The 22512-nt window shown below is 48.9% G+C and overlaps 1 protein-coding gene across 4 annotated transcripts in view; it reads right to left on the bottom strand.

The window, feature by feature from the left end:
• The window catches only part of LOC141029374 (uncharacterized), a 23351-nt gene extending 839 nt beyond the window's left edge, over positions 1-22512 (bottom strand). Inside the window, exons 1-8 of one of the 4 annotated variants that reach the window (XM_073506143.1) lie at positions 22091-22512; positions 17000-17039; positions 3514-4853; positions 3097-3323; positions 718-914; positions 565-631; positions 384-478; positions 28-309 (exon numbers count right to left, since the gene is read on the bottom strand). In XM_073506143.1, the coding sequence (XP_073362244.1) occupies positions 605-631; positions 718-914; positions 3097-3323; positions 3514-3530 (468 nt within the window). In that variant the 5' untranslated portion in view covers positions 3531-4853; positions 17000-17039; positions 22091-22512 and the 3' untranslated portion in view covers positions 28-309; positions 384-478; positions 565-604. Of the gene's footprint in view, positions 1-27; positions 310-383; positions 479-564; positions 915-3096; positions 3324-3503; positions 4854-16999; positions 17040-22090 lie in introns of all 4 variants that reach the window. The other 3 variants (XR_012191534.1, XR_012191533.1, XM_073506142.1) reach the window with 3 other exon arrangements.

Raw genomic sequence — 22512 nt, 5'->3', positions numbered from 1 at the left:
CTTCACAATTTCTGTACTTGTGCACACCTTAAGAACATGACAGCATAACATGCCCATATGTTCGAACATACCACATTCACATTCAGATTCTGCTCAATTGTCAATCATCTTCACCAGGAAAACAACCCTGCTCCATTTCTCCCTTCTTTTCAGGCCGAGTGTGTGTTGCCCTGTATAATTCATTGTTCTCAGCCTGTTCGACCCGATACCCACCCAACTAGTACAAAATTTGGCCGAATTGCTCGCCCGAGTGTACACCTTGCTGGCATGTATTTCAATTGACGAGTTCGTTTTGAGGACGTCGCCACCCTGAATGTGAAACGGTTTTTGTCAGCTCACTCATTCAAGACTAGACTCTTCGTCACAGAACAGTTTTAACTTACAATCTTGGTTCTTTTCTCCTCGTAGCTCTCATCGGACTGGCGATCAAACTACAACCTCATGTACACCCGCACCTGTTCTCATGCAAAGGTTTCCCCTAGACAAACCAACGAGAATATTTGTCAGCACGGTACATCTTAAATTCAGCTCAGCAACTTACATATCTTAGGCTGAACTCCCTACCGAGCGTCCACAAACAATTTCCTGCATTGTCTTCCACTTCTCAGGATTGAGCCGGCTCTTTCCATATCTGATACTCCATCCATCCCAAAATGTAAGATCATTTTTAACACTTTTACACTATCATATGACAAAAATGATAAAAAATGATCTTACATTTTGGGACGGAGTGAGTATCAATCTGTGCTCCCAGGAATACAAATTGTAGCAGTGGTATGCCTTTGTCAGTGAGTTGAAGGTGTTGCCCAGCTCCAGCTTGATCACTTCTTCGCCATCCCTCTCTGCAAATCCTCTTATCATTTTCTCCAGAGCACCCATTCTGCTAGCGCATGGCGCTCGCAACCACGCTAACTCTGTCCAGCAAAATAGAAAGAAGATTCAGTGCATAGACGGCGGACTCAGAAGTCAGAACCCTACACTTCTACTTCTCTGCTACCAGAACAACAAAAAAATCAGAGCACACAACACCTAATCACAGCATGCGAGCATTAGAGCATATCCACTCGATTTGGCCCCCCCAGGGGCGCTCAAATAGCGCCGCCTGGGGGCGCGCCGGCGAAAATCTCGGCGTCGGGGCGAGATGTTTCCCAACCGCCGACCCAAGGCCGGCCCCAGACGCCGTTTTTTTGTTTTTTTTCAAAAACAAAACTCGGCCACAGTTCAGCCAAACACGACGCAAATTCGAGCAAACTTGGCGAGTTCATTGACATATTTACAGGAACTTGTGAAAAACAAACTAATAAAGGAAACCTTCATGGCGAGGAGCACCGGCTCGACGACGCACGGCTCCTTCTTCGGCCTAACGAGCCGGGCAGAGGTGGGGAGGGCTCGTTGATGGCGATGCCGCCGCCGCGGGTGCGCCAACCGAGCGGCGTGTCTTGGGGCTCCGGCTTGACAGGGCGGAGAGCGGGTGAGCCGGAGGAGCGGGAGCGGGAGCCAGACAAGGAGGACTCCGGCTCCATGCGCCTCGGCGTCCACGAGCTGCCACACCGGAGGGAGAAGGTGGGGGCCGACGGGTACTCCAGCCGCGGCGTGTTGCCGCCCTCGATGTATTAGAGGACGGCCTCCAACGTGTGGCCTGGCACGCCCACCATCGGCGGCACCCTTCCGAGTTTTGGAGGCCGCGGGGTTCGATGCCGTTGGTGGCCTCGAGTTGCTCGGCGTGACGCCGCCTGAAGTACGGCTCCCACAGCGTGCTGTCAGAGGTGAACCTCGGCCCGTCCCTCGCCGACTGCGGCAGTGAGGCGTGGATGCGGGCGATCTCCACCCACGGGTCCGCCCCAGAGGGAGGCGGCGGCACTGGACCCTGCCGGCGCTCCTCCACGACACCCGCATGTCCGGCGGGGCCGGGTAGCCGGCCTCGTAGAGGAGGCGGGCCTCGTCCTCGCGCAGGGGTAGCGCTCGGCAATGGGGAAAAAGGAGGGACGCCAAGGAGAGAGGAGAGACGGGAGCGTCGGTGGTAGAGAGAGTGCAAGTGTGCGTCTCACCGGTGTGGGAGAGGTGGCTTTTATAGCCGCGGGCGGGCGGCGAGCGTGTGTCCGCCGTGTGTATGCGTGGCGGGAGAGGGCCGGACACGCATCGCCATGCCTTCGCTGCGGCACCCGTGAGGCATCAATGGAAGGCTGACCAGCGCGCCAGCCTCCCCGCGGGAAACCGAGGCGATGAGGACGATGCGGGCGCGGGGTCGCTGACTCGGCGGGCCCGCCGTTCTTTCGCCCCAAAACCGATTGCCCTGGCGCCCCCGGGCGCCCCCAGCGCGCTGGGTTCGGCCTGGGTCTGCCGACGCCAAATTCGGCCCTAACTGGCGAAAAATGGGCTTTTGGGGGGGGGGGGGGGGGGCGCGGCTGCGCTTTCAGCGCCAACGATAAGAAAGGGCCTTGGGGGGCTTGCTGGGGGCGCCGCTGGAAATGCTCAGTATTTCGATACATCCCAAGCACACGACCCCATCAACAACAACACCCCTCCCCCCGGCTCTATTCCGTACGATGGTCATCCTTAAATCAATCTATATAATTCCTTACGGGGGCACAAGACAGGCATGACCGCATGAGCTTATTACTTTGTTTTCCAATCCCCACAAGCACAACAATAGGATAGCGGGTGCAGCAAAATCACTGAACTTTTTTTGGGCCATGCCTGCGCATTTGGTAATATTTGGGAAGGGGTATGGGAGTTTAGAGTAGGGAGTTGTATTAAGATTAAACATGGGATGAGACGTCTTATTCTTAATCCTCTGTTTGGCACACAATACAAATTATGTGTGAGATTTAAAGAGAAACAGTATTCCCTTATTTGTTTCATGGGAATTGATGAGTAACTAGACATGGGAAGTTAACGTAATTTATGATGAAGGGCTAAGATTGACTCACTAAAACAATTCCTTTCCAACTCCCACCCCCTCCCGTGTTAATAAAATGGTGGGAGTTGAAGCCTAAAGTCCCATGCCTATTCCCTTCTGAATTTCCAATCCCTCGATTCAAACAGTAGATTTGAAGTCTCGTACCCTTTCAATTTCCATTCCCTAAATGTAATTACCTCCAACCAAACACGCTGAAGATTCAGCCGGGTGGTCGCGGATATGGTTTGATCGCAGACTCGCCTGACTGACTAGACTGTTCGCATCGTTCCGGGCGGGGTCGCCGCCATTGAAGTACGCAGCCACAGACGACTCCCGCACGCCTACTGGACCGCCACTACCGGCCTCGCTCCCGTCGTTCAGATCCGAGCCAGCGGGGACAACCCCATCGATGAAGATTGGCAACCTGCCACAATGGGTCAGAGAAATCAGCGAGGCGGCGCCGAAGCTAACAAATCAAACACTACAAAACGCCGCCGGCACAGCCACACAGCAAGGGCCGGCACGGCCAGCCCGCAGCGCAAATACCATATAGGATTGGGGAGGGGAGGGGCGAGAGGAAGGGGCAAGGGGATGGGGTGCACACCGCCGCTCACCTGCACACCGGATCCATGGGTAATCGCCACCGGCGCTGCTAAGCATCGCCGTCCTCTCGATCTCCTTCTCCAGCCGCCGCCCTCCTCTCTGTTTTCTGCACTCGGAAACGCAAAAGCAGCCCGCTGTTGCGTGTTGTGGCCGAAAAATTTCTGGACCGTGGTACATGTATAAAGCGTTATTTTTTTTTGAGTAACGTATAAAGCGTACCTGTACCAGCGGTCCATGCGCACAGCCCCCTCCCTCCCCATTATCTCATCTTGGCTACCTTTACATACGGCTACTGCATTGCAAAACCAGAAGCTCATACTATAATGATGATGATTAGTTAACTAAAATCTGAAACTCTCTGGCCATTTTCTCTAGCTGATAGCAAGAATAATGAACAGCAAGCACTATACCCGATTAGTGTAGCGAATGCCTAATCAAGGTCCATCTGAATATAATTTAATTGTGTTTGATTTGGGCATGCATATAAGTTTGATATCCTGTTGCGGACAGTTGTTTCTCATTTGTTGTTGACCTGATCTAGATCCCTGAACTCTTGTGCTTTGAACCTGAACCTGAAGATTTTATAGCTGTTCAAAGCACTATAAGAAACCTGTTAATACATGACAGTTCATGTCCGTCACAGACCAGGCGAAAACTGTCATGCGTGGCCATGCATGACAGATTTGAATTCCGTCATGTATATCGCGTCATAATTTGACATCAAGTCGTCCATGACGGTTCTCGGCCGTCAAGGATTAGCCCGAGGCCCGCGCAGCCCAAACCAGGCCCTAACCTTCGTGACGGACGATGCCACGTAGGATTTCTGAATCATAAATTGGAATGACGTGGCTGCCTACATGGAAATTATTTTCGTCACGAAAATCATCATGGATTTAGGCACAATTTCAATTTAGTCCCATTATCTCTTTCTTTCCACCCAAGTTTCACCAACACATTTTTTAGCATAACTTGTTACACAGATCATAATGGCAACTTTCACCAAAGACAAGCATTTCCAAAATCGCGTACATACATATATCAATTAATATGCGTCCGCCCGCAGGTATCTACAACATTTGCAATTCACAATATTCTCCATGAAATAATAATTTACAACATATACAAAATATATCACACAACAAGATTAGGAAATAGTAGAATCCAGGTTACATAGACATAACATACAAACTATTAAGGTTTTTATTATAGGTCTTGCCGTCAGCCCTCCAAATGGCAATTATCACGTCATGACAGATTGTGATGGGCTGCACCGAGTAGCCCGCTACCCAATCATACCAAACATATTTACAAAACAACAGATATTGGTCGATACGGATAGATAACAAGAGAACTGCAAGAAAGTGAAAAATGGATTACATGCTGTCAAAAAATCGTAAATCTTATAGTGCCTACAAATGAGGATAACATAGTATCTACAACATATATGTTTCATTTATATCCAAATTAATTAAAACAGCCAAGTTACAGGTAAAAAATGAAGTGTTATGTACTTGTGCATACCATCCAAACAAGAAACAATTTATTTTTTTGCGCACTAGGCATGGGATTGATAGAAGAAGAGTACAAGCATGGGATTACAACGCTTACAAGGCCATGTGCGCACTAGGCATGGTGTACAAGCGAAGGAGCACAACAGATGGGGGTATGCTCAGCCCCGCGACCGAAAACTAGAGACTAAGCACCGGGGATAATGTTTTGCATTCCGGTGGCGCCCGCCTTGGTCCATAGTCGCGCCTCGTCCTTGATGGTGTCGGAGGTGAGGTTGATCGATGGTGTCGCTCCGTCAAAAATGCAAGCGTTGTGGTGCTTCCAAATCCACCAAGCTGAGAGGATGATGAGGGAGGATAGACCCTTGCGCATGGAAGCGGGCGCGAGGTCGAGAGAGGATTGCCACCATAACTGGAATGGTGTGCTGGGGTCAGGGAGGTTGATGGGCACACACGCCCAGCCGAGGATCTCGTGCCAAATTTGGCGAGAGAAAGAGCATCCGGCAAGAAGGTGGTGCATGGTCTCCTCCTCTTGGTCACACAGGGCGCAAGTGTCGTCGTGGGGCAATCCGCGGCGAGCCAGGCGTTCCGCGGTCCAGCAGCGGTCTTGCATGGCCAGCCAAAGGAAGAACTTGACGCGGAGAGGAGCCCAAGGTCGCCAGGTGAGCCGCCAGAAAGGGTCTTCACAAGCTTCGAAGAATAAGGCCTTGTAACAGGAACTTGCAGTATATGTAGCAGAAGAGGTCCATCGCCAGCGTAGCGTGTCCGGCTCGCTGGAGAGATTAGTGTGCCGCACCAAACACCATAGCTCGACGTGCTGCACCATGGCCGCCGGCCCAAGCGCGCCTCGGATATCCTGCACCCAAGAGCGCTGGTGTAGACCATCACACATGTAGCGCTCCTTCCGAAGGCGCCTTGGGACGAGAGCGAGAACGAGAGGGGCGATCTCGGCCACAGACCTGCCAGCGATCCAGTGGTCGGTCCAGAATCTGCAAGTATCTCCAGCTCCAAGCTGCCAAGTCGTGGAGGCTTTGAAAATTGCACTCGCGTTCGCGTCGTGGGGGATGTGAAGGTGGCTCCAGGGGCGAGTAGCGTCGGTACGTTGCAGCCATAGCCAACGAACACGAAGAGAGATGCCCGTACGCTGTATGCCTCGGATGCCGAGGCCACCGAGGGAGATAGGCCGGCATACACACTGCCAGTTGACGAGGCACTGACCACCGTTGGCCTTGTCTGATCCTGCCCATAAAAATCCGCGGATGATCCGGTTCACCTTCTTGATGGCAGTGCTGTTGAAGGCAATGGCCATGAGGAAGTGCGTGGGGATGGCACTTAGGACATGGTGCACAAGGGATAGGCGGTCTCCCTTGGATAGCATAGATGCCCGCCATGTGGAGAGCTTGCGCCCAAGCTTGTCAATGATCGGTTGCAAGCTCGTCGAAGAGGCCTTGCGGACTGAGAGGGGCAGCCCGAGGTAGGTGATGGGAATGTGAGTGACGGGACACTGCATCTCCGTGGCTATAGCAACAATGTGATCCTTGGTGCATTAGATAGGAGCGGCCGAACACTTGTCAAAGTTGGTTTGCAGCTGTGACGCCCGGATAATTAGGCTACAGTAATTCCCTGCTAATGGGGCCACATCACCACGATCACTGTTGTTATTCTCCCGATGATTCAATCCCGTTCAAATTCAAAATTCAAAATCAAGGCAAACGATAAAAGTTTTCAAACATTAAAACTAAAATGTTCAAATTGGAACAAATAAATCCTAAGTAATAATGGAGGAGAAACCACACTTTTATAAAATGTGTAAATACTCTAAAATGAGCAAAACAGCAGCTACATATAATTAAATGCTTTTTATAATATATAAAATATTAAACTAATTTATTTGGGAGCCCAAGTTATTGTGACATTAGAATAAGTAGTAACACTATTTTAGGAACTAATTTAGCATTTTATAAAACTATAGTAAATAGAAAGTGAGATAAAACAGTAAAAAGGAAATAGATAAAAGAAAACCAAACCAATAAAAAAAAAAGGACCCCCGGGCCAACCGACCCAACAGGTCGGCCCAGTCAGCCACCAGGCCAGCCCACCCCGTCGCCTTATCCCCGCACCCCCCCTGTGACCTAAAGCCACGTCCCCCACTCCCCCACCCACGACTCTTCCTCCCTCGCACGCTCCCTCCCCTTGTTTCCAGATCGGGCGCCCCTGGCACCGATCGATGCCGCCGCCTGCGCCCGACGTCCTCCCCGCCACCTCAGACTACGCCGGGAGCACCGCCTCCGCCGTCTTCGTCAACTACAAGGACGTATCGGAGCTCGGGACCTCTGCCTCGCGCCGATCGAGCCGTTCCCTTCCCCGGATCGCCGTCACCCGCCGCCGGACCTCGTCGCCTCGCCGCACGTCGTCCCCGTCGTCCTCACCACGCCCCGCTGCCTAAGACCCTACAACCCCGGTGAGGCCCCCCGGCCTCTCCTTCTCTCCCCGCGTCGTCGCCCGTTACCGCCCCATCTCCGTCGTGGCCGCCCCTGCCGCGCTGGCCGCTGCTGCTGCTCTCCAACGCCTCGCCCGTGCGGCCCCGCTTCGCCCTGCCGCCCGCTTCCCCCACTGCTGCCCACCTCGCTCGCCGCTGCCTCCCGCCGGAGCTCCACGCCGGCCGCCGCTGCTGCCGCTCCCCACGCTCGCCCGCGCCTCTGCTCGCGTTGATCTTACGAGGCCGGGCATGACCCAGAAAAGTGTGTCCGGCCAAATGGGATCGAGCGTGTTGGGTTATGTGGTGCACCCCTGCAGGGAAGTTTATCTATTCGAATAGCCGTGTCCCTCGGTAAAAGGACGACCCGGAGTTGTACCTTGACCTTATGACAACTAGAACCGGATACTGAATAAAATACACCCTTCCAAGTGCCAGATACAACCCGGTGATCGCTCTCTAACAGGGCGACGAGGAGGGGATCGCCGGGTAGGATTATGCTATGCGATGCTACTTGGAGGATTTCAATCTACTCTCTTCTACATGCTGCAAGACGGAGATGACCAGAAGCGTAGTCATCGACAGGACTAGCTACCCCCCTTTTATTCTGGCATTCTGCAGTTCAGTCCACTGATATGCCCCTTTACACATATACCCATGCATATGTAGTGTAGCTCCTTGCTTGCGAGTACTTTGGATGAGTACTCACGGTTGCTTCTCTCCCTCTTTTCCCCCTTTCCTTGCTATCTGGTTGTCGCAACCAGATGCTGGAGTCCAGGAGCCAGACGCCACCGTCGACGACGACACCTACGACACTGGAGGTGCCTACTACTACGTGCAGGCCGCTGACGATGACCAGGAGTAGTTAGGAGGATCCCAGGCAGGAGGCCTGCGCCTCGTTCGATCTGTATCCCAGTTTGTGCTAGCCTTCTTAAGGCAAACTTGTTTAACTTATGTCTGTACTCAGATATTGTTGCTTCCGCTGACTCGTCTATGATCGAGCACTTGTATTCGAGCCCTCGAGGCCCCTGGCTTGTATTATGATGCTTGTATGACTTATTTATGTTGTAGAGTTGTGTTGTGATATCCTCCCGTGAGTCCCTGATCTTGATCGTACACATTTGCGTGCATGATTAGTGTACGGTCAAATCGGGGGCGTCACAAGTTGGTATCAGAGCCGACTGCCTGTAGGAATCCCCCTTTCCAACTCCTTGGCCGAAGTCGAGTCTAGACATTGCAAAAACTTTTACTAACATGGCTGTGTGTCTTACGGGCCCACGTCGCCATTGGGTGGTATTAGGATCTTTTACTCCTTGTCTCTGGGACTCTGATCTCTCTTCTATTCGGGTTAAGTGAGTTTTGCTAAATCTAACATTAGGATCTCGTTATCGCTTTCACCCGGAGAGCCCCTTATTACTAATGATCGTCTGCTGCACGTGAAGACCCTGAAGATACTCTCCGCTGATAACCCAAGAACTTGTGTTCATCGCTTTTACAATTCCCTTTCATCGATGAACTCCTATGGATAACCACGTATACTCGCAATTCATACAATGTTTCCCAGTTGATCTTGTTACTACAAGATACCCCGTAATGCTCTCTGTTGTTCAAAGAATCCTTTGAGCTTACTGCTATGCTGTTCTTTGACACCTGAATACCCCTACGGATAATTCTCGCACTTACCGAGTATCCGCTCATCCCCAGTTGAATTCAAGTATATCACAAAAGTGTTCAGAATACCATTCGATCTTCCGAAAATCCTCAGGAGCCTATTGCTCTTGAAATTCTTGCTTGCTTGCATTATGGATAATCCCATAAGTCTCGTAATCTTATAGTCATTCCTTGTCATTATCATTTTGAGTCTGTTGATTCAAAATATTGCGAATGCTCACAATCCTCAATCAGATCCTAGAATTCTTCCTTCTGGCTCAAACGTCATTTTTAACATGAGCTGGATCTCGACCTATCAAATTGCCATCGATTGTACCCCTAAGCCTACTCACTTATCCATCCTTGATCAGAGCGTTGCTTCTGACCCCCTGATTTGGAAATCATAATTCTTTTTGCATTCGAACTTTGAGTTAGTCAGTTGTTTCTATAATCAGATCTCCTTGCATTCTTCTTCCTCTGGTTGAGTACCGATGCTCACATCAGATCCCTTGTGGACCATCGGTTCCTTTGTTGGATTTTATCCGACAGTGTCCTTCCTATTGAATAACCTTGTGAGTCTTTCCATGGGTATATAATGCCTTTGGTAAATTGTATCCTCTGTTTTCTCAACCATGCTCCGTTTTCGAGCTGGTGGTATTTACTGTTGAAGCTGGTGGTATATGATTCCACGATACCCTGACGGGTTGAACCTATGCCTTCCTTAATATGTGTGAACTCAGAAGTTTTCACGAGTCATACTCATCTGGTATTTCACGAGGTAAAACTTTCAACACTATGCCTTTATCAAAGCGAGGAGTGAATGGAAGGTTATACAGTGAAGAAGTGGGAGTCGACCTTGAACCTTTGTGTTCATGCCCATGGACACGATGTAGATCCTATCATGGAAGCTTCTTATAATAATAACTATTTCCCTGGTATAATATCATCTGGTATCGGTGAATTGATCCTTTGCGATCGTGGTTCCGACCATGTTCTCCTTTAAATACCATTTCCTATGCAAGTTTAAGTAATTGTCTTCTATAGAGCAATACCCCAATCCACCCTCTACTTTGATTTGTCGTCGAGTATTGCCCCCTGGTATCTCGAGACTATCACGGAACCGCATAACTTCTTATGAGTTCTTCATCAAGTACTACATTCTCACGGATTACTATTTTTCCTGGGTTTTGAGTGGTTAATCACTCGAGTACCCCGACAATTGAATCGAGTCCGCACTACGGTTCAACAACTTTTAGTAATGTTCCTTACTTACGAGTTTGTACCCGATCGCGTCATTCCTAGCCTGTTTGGCTATATCATTATCTTGATGATTTTAACTGTGCTACCTGGTCCTTATTCCCGGAGCACCACTTCGACGATGAGCTAAGCTTACGTCGATTTTCCTCGTCATATCGTTTCACCTCGAACAACAAACTTGACCCCGAGTTTGTGTGCTACCCGTGGTTCCAATAACCTTTCGCTTTCATCATTCCTTTGACTTGATGTCATCGTCGATCGATTACATCTCCATGAAACCTCTCGACAAAATTTGTCATGATCATCATCAACATTCTGAGTTCCTCCAGGATATCAATTGAATTCATGATGAGAAATACCATCCTTGCCCCTCGATGATTTGTGTTATCATCGGCAACATTCTTGCTTTCCCTTCAATACAAACTTGTTCATGTTTTGTGTTGTACCTTGAGATCCTTATTATCCAACTTATGTTATGTTCTACCTTGGAGTATTGCTATCTCTTATGTCAAGGATATTGTGAGAATTTCTCCACCTCTTGAGAATTCTTGATATAGTAATACTTCTCGCCATCTCCATTTGCTTTCTGATCCCCGTGTTGTTTCTAACCTGAATACCGACAATTGAACTAGGATGCGTGAATTCAAAACTTCTAGCAATCCTATTGCTTTGGAGCTAATGGTCGATAGTTCATGCTTAGACTATTGGTTAATGAATCATCATTCGAACATTGATCGTGCTACCTAGCCCATATTTCGGGTGCACCGTCAACCAATGTTCAATCGTGTATGTTTCCTCGAGCATACCTCATTATATCATTTGAACTGACAAAAGTTATCTCCTTGTTCACATAAGTGTGGAAATCCCTCTTTTTGGAAATCTCGAGGAATTGTCGCTGAGTCAATCAGTCACCTCCTCACCTCCCCTTGATTTAATGATGAACTCTTGTTTCGGAACTTGGTTTCATAGTTCATTTCCCGAGAATCTTACAATGTCATCTCGACAATTCGTGTTGCACCTTTCTTCTCAGGCATCCCGAGTCTGAGTTATCCTGACACCAATCAGATCTGAATCTCGGTCAGATATGATGGTTGGAACATATTTCCAAGAGTTGTCACATTGGTCTATTCATGACCCGGTAAGGTGATGTCATGCCTAACACACCTGGCCAGAGGACCTATTGTTATAGGTTTTCCCTTTTAGCAAGGTTAGCTGTTCTTCCATGAGGAAATTGTAAGACTTATTCTATAAGTTGTTCCTGATGGGTCCTTTTTGTTTCCTAAGTCTGATCCTCACCTGTTGACCATGTCAATGCTACCTCGAAGCATGTCTATGGTACTCCGATTTTCAACAGGAACATTTGAAGCCCAATGCTAAATGTTTCCTGCTCAATTATCCAAACACCGTTGTATGGGTAATGTCATGAAATTTCTCTCCCCTACCTAAAGAGTTTTCTACATTATATCCTGTCATGAATATCATGCTCAGCTTGTCCTTGGGAAGGATATACCCTTGAAATATGTGTTTAAACACATTTTCCTTTCCATTCTTCTGTTTAATCTGATAATCATATTTTCCTTTCCATTGTTTGGTTTAACCTTTCTGGTGATCTATATGATCTAAGCAGTAATATTCTCCTGCTTATGTAAACACCTCGGTGTACAACTCTGTCAGTAAGACCCTGTTACTATTGTTGGTGACATTTCGGTAACCACCGATGGATGAGAATTTTGCCTAATGGTCCGCCTCATTTCAACGGGCAGGGAAATGGTTCTCTTCGTCCCTCGCCCTTGGTACCGACGATGTTGCTGACATATAACTGACAGGTTAACCTCTGACATGCCTTGCTATCATGATCGTGCAAGATGTCACCGCCCTTCCTACTTTTAACCCACATGGTGGGCCCATAACCCACAGTTCCACAGGATCGAAACCTGACTCTCCTGAAAACACCCCTGTTCCCATGGTTGTTCCTCGCGCGTGGCCTTGTATGTAATTCATGAGCCACCTTCCGAGAGATCATCAATTCTGGCATCAGACAAAATACTTATTTCCGTTGCTTTGAACCCCTTTCACGCCCTGTAACAGGCATAGAATGATTGCCTGCCCGCTCGAAACTTTCCATGACACCTCCTCACGTTGCTCTTGATATTTTCTTAAGTTTCAGTTCGAGAGTTACTTACCGCCACCTTCCCCGATGTTAGCTACCAGATAGTCAACCTTGCAGAGGTCCGTTCTCCCGGAATACCCACCCTTTATTCTTTCGTAAGTACGATGGAAATCCCGAAGGAATGATGACGACTTCATCATGATGACCTGAAGCGGAGAAATGAAGACCTCAACGTAATGGATCGACCTCTTCGAGAAGAGCAACCAAGACCGAGAAGAATCGTTAGAATTTCGTAACCAGGACTTTCCCCCTTACACCCCTCTTAAATCTCGGGACGAGATTTCATGTAGTGGAGGAGAATTGTGACGCCCGGATAATTAGGCTACAGTAATTCCCTGCTAATGGGGCCACATCACCACGATCACTGTTGTTATTCTCCCGATGATTCAATCCCGTTCAAATTCAAAATTCAAAATCAAGGCAAACGATAAAAGTTTTCAAACATTAAAACTAAAATGTTCAAATTGGAACAAATAAATCCTAAGTAATAATGGAGGAGAAACCACACTTTTATAAAATGTGTAAATACTCTAAAATGAGCAAAACAGCAGCTAAAACCAATAATTAAATGCTTTTTATAATATATAAATATTAAACTAATTTATTTGGGAGCCCAAGTTATTGTGACATTAGAATAAGTAGTAACACTATTTTAGGAACTAATTTAGCATTTTATAAAACTATAGTAAATAGAAAGTGAGATAAAACAGTAAAAAGGAAATAGATAAAAGAAAACCAAACCAATAAATAAATAAAAAGAAAGACCCCCGGGCCAACCGACCCAACAGGTCGGCCCAGTCAGCCACCAGGCCAGCCCACCCCGTCGCCTTATCCCCGCACCCCCCCTGTGACCTAAAGCCACGTCCCCCACTCCCCCCCCCACGACTCTTCCTCCCTCGCACGCTCCCTCCCCTTGTTTCCAGATCGGGCGCCCCTGGCACCGATCGATGCCGCCGCCCGCGCCCGACGTCCTCCCCGCCACCTCAGACTACGCCGGGAGCACCGCCTCCGCCGTCTTCGTCAACTACAAGGACGCATCGGAGCTCGAGACCTCTGCCTCGCGCCGATCGAGCCGTTCCCTTCCCCGGATCGCCGTCACCCGCCGCCGGACCTCGTCGCCTCGCCGCACGTCGTCCCCGTCGTCCTCACCACGCCCCGCTGCCTAAGACCCTACAACCCCGGTGAGGCCCCCCGGCCTCTCCTTCTCTCCCCGCGTCGTCGCCCGTTACCGCCCCATCTCCGTCGTGGCCGCCCCTGCCGCGCTGCCCGCTGCTGCTGCTCTCCAACGCCTCGCCCGTGCGGCCCCGCTTCGCCCTACCGCCCGCTTCCCCCACTGCTGCCCACCTCGCTCGCCTCTGCCTCCCGCCGCTGCTGCCGCTCCCCACGTTCTCCCGCGCCTCTGCTCGCGCCCCCCCGTCGCCCGGGCAAGCTACGGCCTCGGGCACGCGCACCACACCCGGGCGCCCGCTAACGCCGAACCCACTTCCCCCCTGGCCCCATGACATGTGGGGACCAGCCCCTGGAACATTAAAAAATAAAAATAAAAATATTAATTAATTAAAGACTTAATTAACTTAATTCAGCCTAATTAACCTAATCACTTAATTAAATTAACTAATCATGTTTAGTTAACCTAAGTCAATGACAACCGGGACCCACGCGTCAGTTTGACCAAGTCAACTGACTGTTGACTGCTGACATCACCCTGATGTCATGCTGACGTCATAATGACATTTCCTAATTAATTTAAGTCTGTTAATTCTAAAATGAATTAAAAACTTTGAAAATTAATATAAAATAATCCGTAACTCGGATGAAAATACTTTCTACATGAAAGTTGCTCAGAACGACGAGACGAATCCGGATACGCAGCCCGTTCGTCCGCCACACATCCCTAGCATAGCAAACTCGCAACTTTCCGCCTCCGTTTCATCTGTCCGAAAATGCGAAACATCGGGAATACTTTCCCGGATGTTTCCCCCCTTCGTCGGTATCACCGCCTACCGCGTTAGGGCACACCTAGCACCGCGCATTGTCTTGTCATGCACCGCCATGCTTATGTTTGCATTGTATTTACTGCTTCTTCCCCCTCTTCCCTCCGGTAGACTACAAGACCGACGCTGCTGCTGCCCAGTTCGACTACGGAGTTGACGATCCCTCCTACTTGCCAGAGCAACCAGGCAAGCCCCCCCCTTGATCACCAGATATCGCCTAGTCTTCTCTATACTGCTTGCATTAGAGTAGTGTAGCATGTTACTGCTTTCCGTTAATCCTATCCTGATGCATAGCCTGACATTGTTGCTACAGTTGTTACCCTTACCTGCTATCCTACTGCTTAGTATAGGATGCTAGTGTTCCATCAGTGGCCCTACACTCTTGTCCGTCTGCCATGCTATACTACTGGGCCGTGATCACTTCGGGAGGTGATCACGGGTATATACTATATACATTATATACATGACACATGTGGTGATTAAAGTCGGGTCGGCTCGGTGAGTACCCGCAAGTGATTCTGATGAGGGGGCTGAAAGGACAGGTGGCTCCACCCCGGTAGAGGTGGGCCTGGGTTCCTGACGGCCCCCGACTGTTACTTGTGGCGGAGCAACAGGGCAGGTTGAGACCGCCTAGGTGAGAGGTGGGCCTGGCCCTGGTCGGCGTTCGCGGATACTTAACACGCTTAACAAGATCTTGGTATTTGATCTGAGTCTGGCCATTTGGTCTATACGCACTAACCATCTACGCGGGAGTAGTTATGGGTATCCCGGCGTCGTGGTATCAGCCGAAGCCTTCGTGACGTCAGCGACTGAGTGGCGCGCGCCGGATTGGACTGGAACGCCACTAGGCTAGGTCTGCTTCCGGTCGCGTACGCAACGTGCAGGTGTGCATAGGGCGATGGGCCCAGACCCCTGCGCGCATAGGGTTAGACCGGCGTGCTGACCTCTCTGTTGTGCTTAGGTGGGGCTGCGACGCGTTGATCTTACGAGGCCGGGCATGACCCAGAAAAGTGTGTCCGGCCAAATGGGATCGAGCGTGTTGGGTTATGTGGTGCACCCCTGCAGGGAAGTTTATCTATTCGAATAGCCGTGTCCCTCGGTAAAAGGACGACCCGGAGTTGTACCTTGACCTTATGACAACTAGAACCGGATACTGAATAAAATACACCCTTCCAAGTGCCAGATACAACCCGGTGATCGCTCTCTAACAGGGCGACGAGGAGGGGATCGCCGGGTAGGATTATGCTATGCGATGCTACTTGGAGGATTTCAATCTACTCTCTTCTACATGCTGCAAGACGGAGATGACCAGAAGCGTAGTCATCGACAGGACTAGCTACCCCCCTTTTATTCTGGCATTCTGCAGTTCAGTCCACTGATATGCCCCTTTACACATATACCCATGCATATGTAGTGTAGCTCCTTGCTTGCGAGTACTTGGATGAGTACTCACGGTTGCTTCTCTTTCCCCCTTTCCTTGCTATCTGGTTGTCGCAACCAGATGCTGGAGTCCAGGAGCCAGACGCCACCGTCGACGACGACACCTACGACACTGGAGGTGCCTACTACTACGTGCAGGCCGCTGACGACGATCAGAAGTAGTTAGGAGGATCCCAGGCAGGAGGCCTGCGCCTCGTTCGATCTGTATCCCAGTTTGTGCTAGCCTTCTTAAGGCAAACTTGTTTAACTTATGTCTGTACTCAGATATTGTTGCTTCCACTGACTCGTCTATGATCGAGCACTTGTATTCGAGCCCTCGAGGCCCCTGGCTTGTATTATGATGCTTGTATGACTTATTTATGTTGTAGAGTTGTGTTGTGATATCCTCCCGTGAGTCCCTGATCTTGATCGTACACATTTGCGTGCATGATTAGTGTACGGTCAAATCGGGGGCGTCACAGCAGCCCAGAAGCGAGGGCAAAGACGTGGAGGAGCCTGCGAACCGTGGCGAGGTCGTGATAGTCCGGATGGCAGAAGATGACCACATCGTCGGCATAAAGGGATATGCTCGAAGCTGCGTGACGGGTGGTCAAGCGATGAAGGAGGCCCAGCTGAACCGCACGTAGCAGCATGGAGTTCAGCACGTCGATGACCAAGGTGAAGAGCATGGGTGAGACCGGATCGCCTTGACGGAGGCCGTGAGCGTGGTCGATCGGAGGCCCTGGGTGGCCATTGATGAGAACTCTCGTGGAGGCCGTGGAAAGGAGCATGGAGATCCACTCGCGCCAACGAACAAGAAACAAAAATGAAGTGTTGATACTTGACAGTTAAAGCTTAGATAAAAAAAAGTGAAAATAAATCAAAAAGCTACGAAGGAGACAGTACTGGACCTATATAAGAATGTAAAATTTTAGCCCAAGGATACAGTTATCAAGAATCCAGCTGAAGAATTAGTATTTGAAAGGAACAATAATATATTCACAAATGGAGATGCAAAATTACCAGCAGCGGTGAGTTGACACGTTTCTCAGCAACCAGGACACTGCAATCCATAGCAGAAGGATTACATGCAGACCAGAATAAGAACACCAACTTTTCAACATTAAAGGTTACAAAAAGTAAGACATCAAGTTTCATCAGGAATACCACTAGGGGAAAACTCATATGACTGGAAATTATGAATTAGTTCTCCAACAAGAGATTATGTTTGGAATATCTGTCATTTGGTGCAGAAAAAATAAAACTACATTATGTGTGTGTACATCTAAATCCCAAAGATGCAGATTGTTACAATATTTCATTATTTTATTGTTTCAATCATGTCTAATGGAGCAGCTTGTTCAATGGTAATCTTGTGCCTCTCCCTCTCACTCAGGGAGCAGCTTATTCAGTGGGGTAAACTCGTATGCTTAGCTTTCTTCCATCTACAAAAGCTGAAAGGGAGAAGGAGAATCACACAAGTTAACCACCGAAAAAGCTGCTCCGTGAGTGAGAGGGAGAGGCACAAGATTTACCACTGAATAAGCTGCTCCATCAGGTTTATGCACTTGGTCCCCATCAGGTTTCAAAAATATATATAATTGTAGTTTATGCACCGGTCCTTCCATTAACTTAAAACTATTTTTTTTCATGCATCCTTTTCTAATGCATAACTCCGCCTATGTTGTCTCAACATAGCCGGTCCCAAGCCCGGGTAAAGGAGGAGGGTTGTGATAGGCTTGGCGAGCCAACGTAAAAACTCAGCCACTCTTATGGAGATGAAACCCAATAGATTTTCGTTGGGGCGTAACCCTCTCAGCGACGCGCCACATCGGAACCCGGGTGTGGTGGAAAATGGGCAAGGGCCGGGCCGTTACCCCCCAGGTGGCGCGCCGTATCTTGATCTGGATACGGTGGCAAGTGAGTGAGGATCGGGTCGTCGCATCCTTAGTGGCGCGCTACATCGGCGCCCGGATGTAGTGGAAAATGAGCAAGGGTCTTCGCATTTGACTCGACGAGTGCAAAGGGTAAGGAAGCTAGCCGAGCCTAGGAGGATTCGCTTAGGTAGCTGGAATGTAGGGTCTCTGATAGGGAAGCTCCGGGAGCTAGTTGATGCAGCGGTGAGGAGAGGTGTTGATATCCTTTGCGTCCAAGAAACCAAATGGAGAGGACAGAAGGCGAAGGAGGTGGAGGATACCGGCTTCAAGCTATGGTACACGGGGACGGCTGCAAACAGAAGTGGCGTAGGCATCTTGATCAACAAGAGCCTCAAGTATGGAGTGGTAGACGTCAAGAGACGTGGGGACCGGATTATCTTGGTCAAGCTGGTAGTTGAGGACTTGCTTCTCAATGTTATCAGCGCGTATGCCCCGCAAGTAGGCCACAATGAAAACACCAAGAGGGAGTTCTGGGAAGGCCTGGAAGACATGGTTAGGAGTGTACCGATTGGTGAGAAGCTCTTCATAGGAGGAGACCTCAATGGCCACGTGGGTACATCTAACACAGGTTTTGAAGGGGCGCATGGGGGCTTTGGCTATGGCATCAGGAATCAAGAAGGGGAAGATGTCTTAAGTTTTGCTCTAGCCTACAACATGATTGTAGCTAACACCCTCTTTAAAAAGAGAGAATCACATCTGGTGACTTTTAGTAGTGGCCAACACTCTAGCCAGATTGATTTCATCCTCTCGAGAAGAGAAGATAGGCGTGCGTGCCTAGACTGTAAGGTGATACCTGGAGAGAGTGTTGTACCCCAGTATAAGCTGGTGGTTGCTGACTTCCGCTTTCGGATTCGTGTCCAGCGGGATAAGCGTGCCAAAGTCGCTAGAACGAAGTGGTGGAAGCTCAAGGGGGAGGTAGCTCAGGCGTTCAAGGAGAGGGTCATTAAGGAGGGCCCTTGGGAGGAAGGAGGGGATGCGGACAATGTGTGGATGAAGATGGCGACTTGCATTCGTAAGGTGGCCTCAGAGGAGTTTGCAGTGTCTAGGGGAAGGAGAAGCGAAGATAAGGATACCTGGTGGTGGAATGATGATGTCCAGAAGGCGATTAAAGAGAAGAAAGATTGCTTCAGACGCTTATACCTGGATAGGAGTGCAGACAACATAGAGAAGTACAAGATGGCGAAGAAGGCCGCAAAGCGAGCTGTTGGTGAAGCAAGGGGTCGGGCGTATGAGGACCTCTACCAACGGTTAGGCACGAAGGAAGGCGAAAGAGACACCTATAAGATGGCCAAGATCCGAGAGAGGAAGACGAGGGATATTGGCCAAGTCAAATGCATCAAGGACGGAGCAGGCCAACTCTTGGTGAAGGACGAGGAGATTAAGCATAGATGGCGTGAGTACTTCGACAAGCTGTTCAATGGGGAGAATGAGAGTTCTACCATTGAATTGGACGGCTCCTTTGATGAGACCAGCATGCGTTTTGTGCGGCGAATCCAGGAGTCTGAGGTCAAGGAGGCCTTAAAAAGGATGAAGGGAGGCAAGGCGATGGGCCCGGATTGTATCCCCATTGAGGAGTGGAAAGGTCTCGGGGACATAGCGATAGTATGGCTAACCAAGCTTTTCAACCTCATCTTTCGGGCAAACAAGATGCCAGAAGAATGGAGACGGACTATATTAGTACCAATCTTCAAGAACAAGGGGGATGTTCAGAGTTGTTCTAATTACCGTGGAATTAAGCTGATGAGCCATACAATGAAGCTATGGGAGAGAGTCATTGAGCACCGCTTAAGAAGAATGACAAGCGTGACCAAAAATCAGTTTGGTTTCATGCCTAGGAGGTCGACCATGGAAGCCATTTTCTTGGTACGACAACTTATGGAGAGAGATAGGGAGCAAACGAAGGACTTGCATATGGTGTTCATTGACTTGGAGAAGGCCTATGATAAGATACCGCGGAATGTCATGTGGTGGGCCTTGGAGAAACACAAAGTCCCAACAAAGTACATTACCCTCATCAAGGACATGTACGATAATGTTGTGACAAGTGTTCGAACAAGTGATGTCGACACTGATGACTTCCCGATTAAGATAGGACTGCATCAGGGGTCAGCTTTGAGCCCTTATCTTTTTTGCATTGGTGATGGATGAGGTCACAAGGGATATACAAGGAGATATCGCATGGTGTATGCTCTTTGCGGATGATGTGGTGCTAGTTGACAATAGTCGGACGGGGGTAAATAGGAAGTTAGAGTTATGGAGACAAACCTTGGAATCGAAAGGGTTTAGGCTTAGGACTAAAACCGAGTACATGATGTGCGGTTTCAGTACTACTAGGTCTGAGGAGGAGGAGGTTAGCATTGATGGCCAGGTGATACCTCAGAAGGACACCTTTCGGTATTTGGGGTCAATGTTGCAGGAGGATGGGGGTATTGATGAAGATGTGAACCATCATATCAAAGCCGGATGGATTAAGTGGCGCCAAGCTTCTGGCATTCTCTGTGACAAGAGAGTGCCACAAAAGCTAAAAGGCAAGTTCTACAGGACGGCGGTTCGACCCGCAATGTTGTATGACGCTGAGTGTTGGCCGACTAAAAGGCGACATGTTCAACAGTTAGGTGTGGCGGAGATGCGTATGTTGAGATGGATGTGTGGCCACACGAGAAGGATCGAGTCTGGAATGAGGATATACAAGATAGAGTTGGGGTAGCACCAATTGAAGAGAAGCTTGTCCAACATCGTCTGAGATGGTTTGGGCATATTCAGCGTAGGCCTTCAGAAGCTCCAGTGCATAACGGGCGGCTAAGGCGTGCGGAGAATGTCAAGAGAGGGCGGGGTAGACCGAATTTGACATGGGAGGAGTCCGTTAAGAGAGACCTGAAGGATTGGAGTATCACCAAAAGAGCTAGCTATGGACAGGGGTGCGTGGAAGCTTGCTATCCATGTGCCAGAGCCATGAGTTGGTTGCGAGATCTTATGGGTTTCACCTCTAGCCTACCCAACTTGTTTGGGACTAAAGGCTTTGTTGTTATTGTTGTCCTTTTCTAATGCATACATATAGAGACAAACTTAACTGAACTCGTCTCTCTCTCTGAACAAACTGAAATTCTCAAGTACACGTACATTCCGTGAGATACTGAAATTCTCAAGTACACATACATTCAGTGAGATACTGAAATTCTCTATTACACGTACATTCAGGACATGGTCTAGTTCATTGATTAGAAAGCAAGAAGACTTGCACACATAGTAGAAGTTCATAAGTTCAGCCAACTAACTTGTACATACTTAGTTCAAGCAGGACATGGTCTGATTCATTACATTACAAAGCAATAACCTATGCAAAAAAGAAGTAAACAAAGTAAAATTAGGTACTGCAAGCCTCACCATTTAAAAAGATGTTCATCACAGAAATGCATTACATATTTTGTTTAAAACCAGTCTATGAATGCAGAATAAATGCAGGGGATTGGTTTCTCAATAGAGAGGCAAGATTGAATTGGCAGCAGTACCTAATTTTGTTTCTAGTTAATAATTAGCAGCAATAAGCTCATTAAGATCTATGATAAGCCAAACAACCAGCACTAGTTGGAATAAAAAAACAAAGATCTTACCCTGCTATTGAGAAACTGATAAAAACAAACAAGCCAGCTAGAAATTTCCGCAAAAAAAAGCCAGCTAGAAATGGAGCAATCATGTAGATTCAATCTGGAGCAAAATATTCACTTCCACGCAAGAACTAGCACTTCAAAAGCTTCAGCAATAATCACACATCGATAGGAGGACATTAATCTCTTGCTGTTCCGAGGACTAAGATATAAGATAGCTAAAGAAAATGAAGATGGAAAATCTGTCTATTCTTTTAGATTCGTAAGAAAACTTTGTAGCAATGTAAATTCTAGTAACATGCAACTGGCTGCCCTGGTCAAAATCTTCACACCTAGTCATAGCAATATTATTTTCTTTCTTCCAACTGAAAAATAATTCATGATCTGAAAAATCGAACATAGAAGAGGCTATCTCAAGATATGAAGTGCTAAGCAACATCATGGACAAAAATTACAGAGAGGACAACCTAGTTGAGACAAGGTCCCTCGTGTACGACCTAGTTGAGACAACCTCGTCGGCATGCACAAAAAAATTTGTGGAACAGAGGGGATGGGGAGAAGCAAAGCCTCACCAGATCTTGAGGAGGAGCATGAGGAAGAGGTGTCGGCGAGATCCAGGAGGACGCCATTGGCACACGGGCATCGCCAAGATCCCAAGGTCAGCTCGCCGTAGGACGTCGCCATCCTCCCGCATCTGCTACCGCTCGGGGCCCTTCTCTTGTGCCACACGTTTCGTCCTCCCCTGACCGGCCAAGGACGTGGTGGTCATCGTCGTGGTAGTTGACGATGCAGTGGTTTTCCAGATCTAGAAAGAGGTAATAGATGTCAGGGAATAGAGTGGCGGCAGTTGACGGTGCGGTGGTCATCGTCCTGCCTCTAGGAGAGAAGAGGGAGGGCCGGCGGTGAACTTTGGGAAGAGGGAGGCGATGAGATCTTGGGTGGCGGCGCTGTGTGGGGAACGATGGGGAAGCAGGAGGGGGCTGTGCAGGAGGGA

The sequence above is a fragment of the Aegilops tauschii genome, unplaced genomic scaffold (assembly GCF_002575655.3).
Source record: "Aegilops tauschii subsp. strangulata cultivar AL8/78 unplaced genomic scaffold, Aet v6.0 ptg000364l_subseq_5206:116015_obj, whole genome shotgun sequence".
Lineage (NCBI taxonomy): Eukaryota > Viridiplantae > Streptophyta > Magnoliopsida > Poales > Poaceae > Aegilops > Aegilops tauschii.
This window is presented reverse-complemented; position numbering and strand designations above follow the sequence as displayed.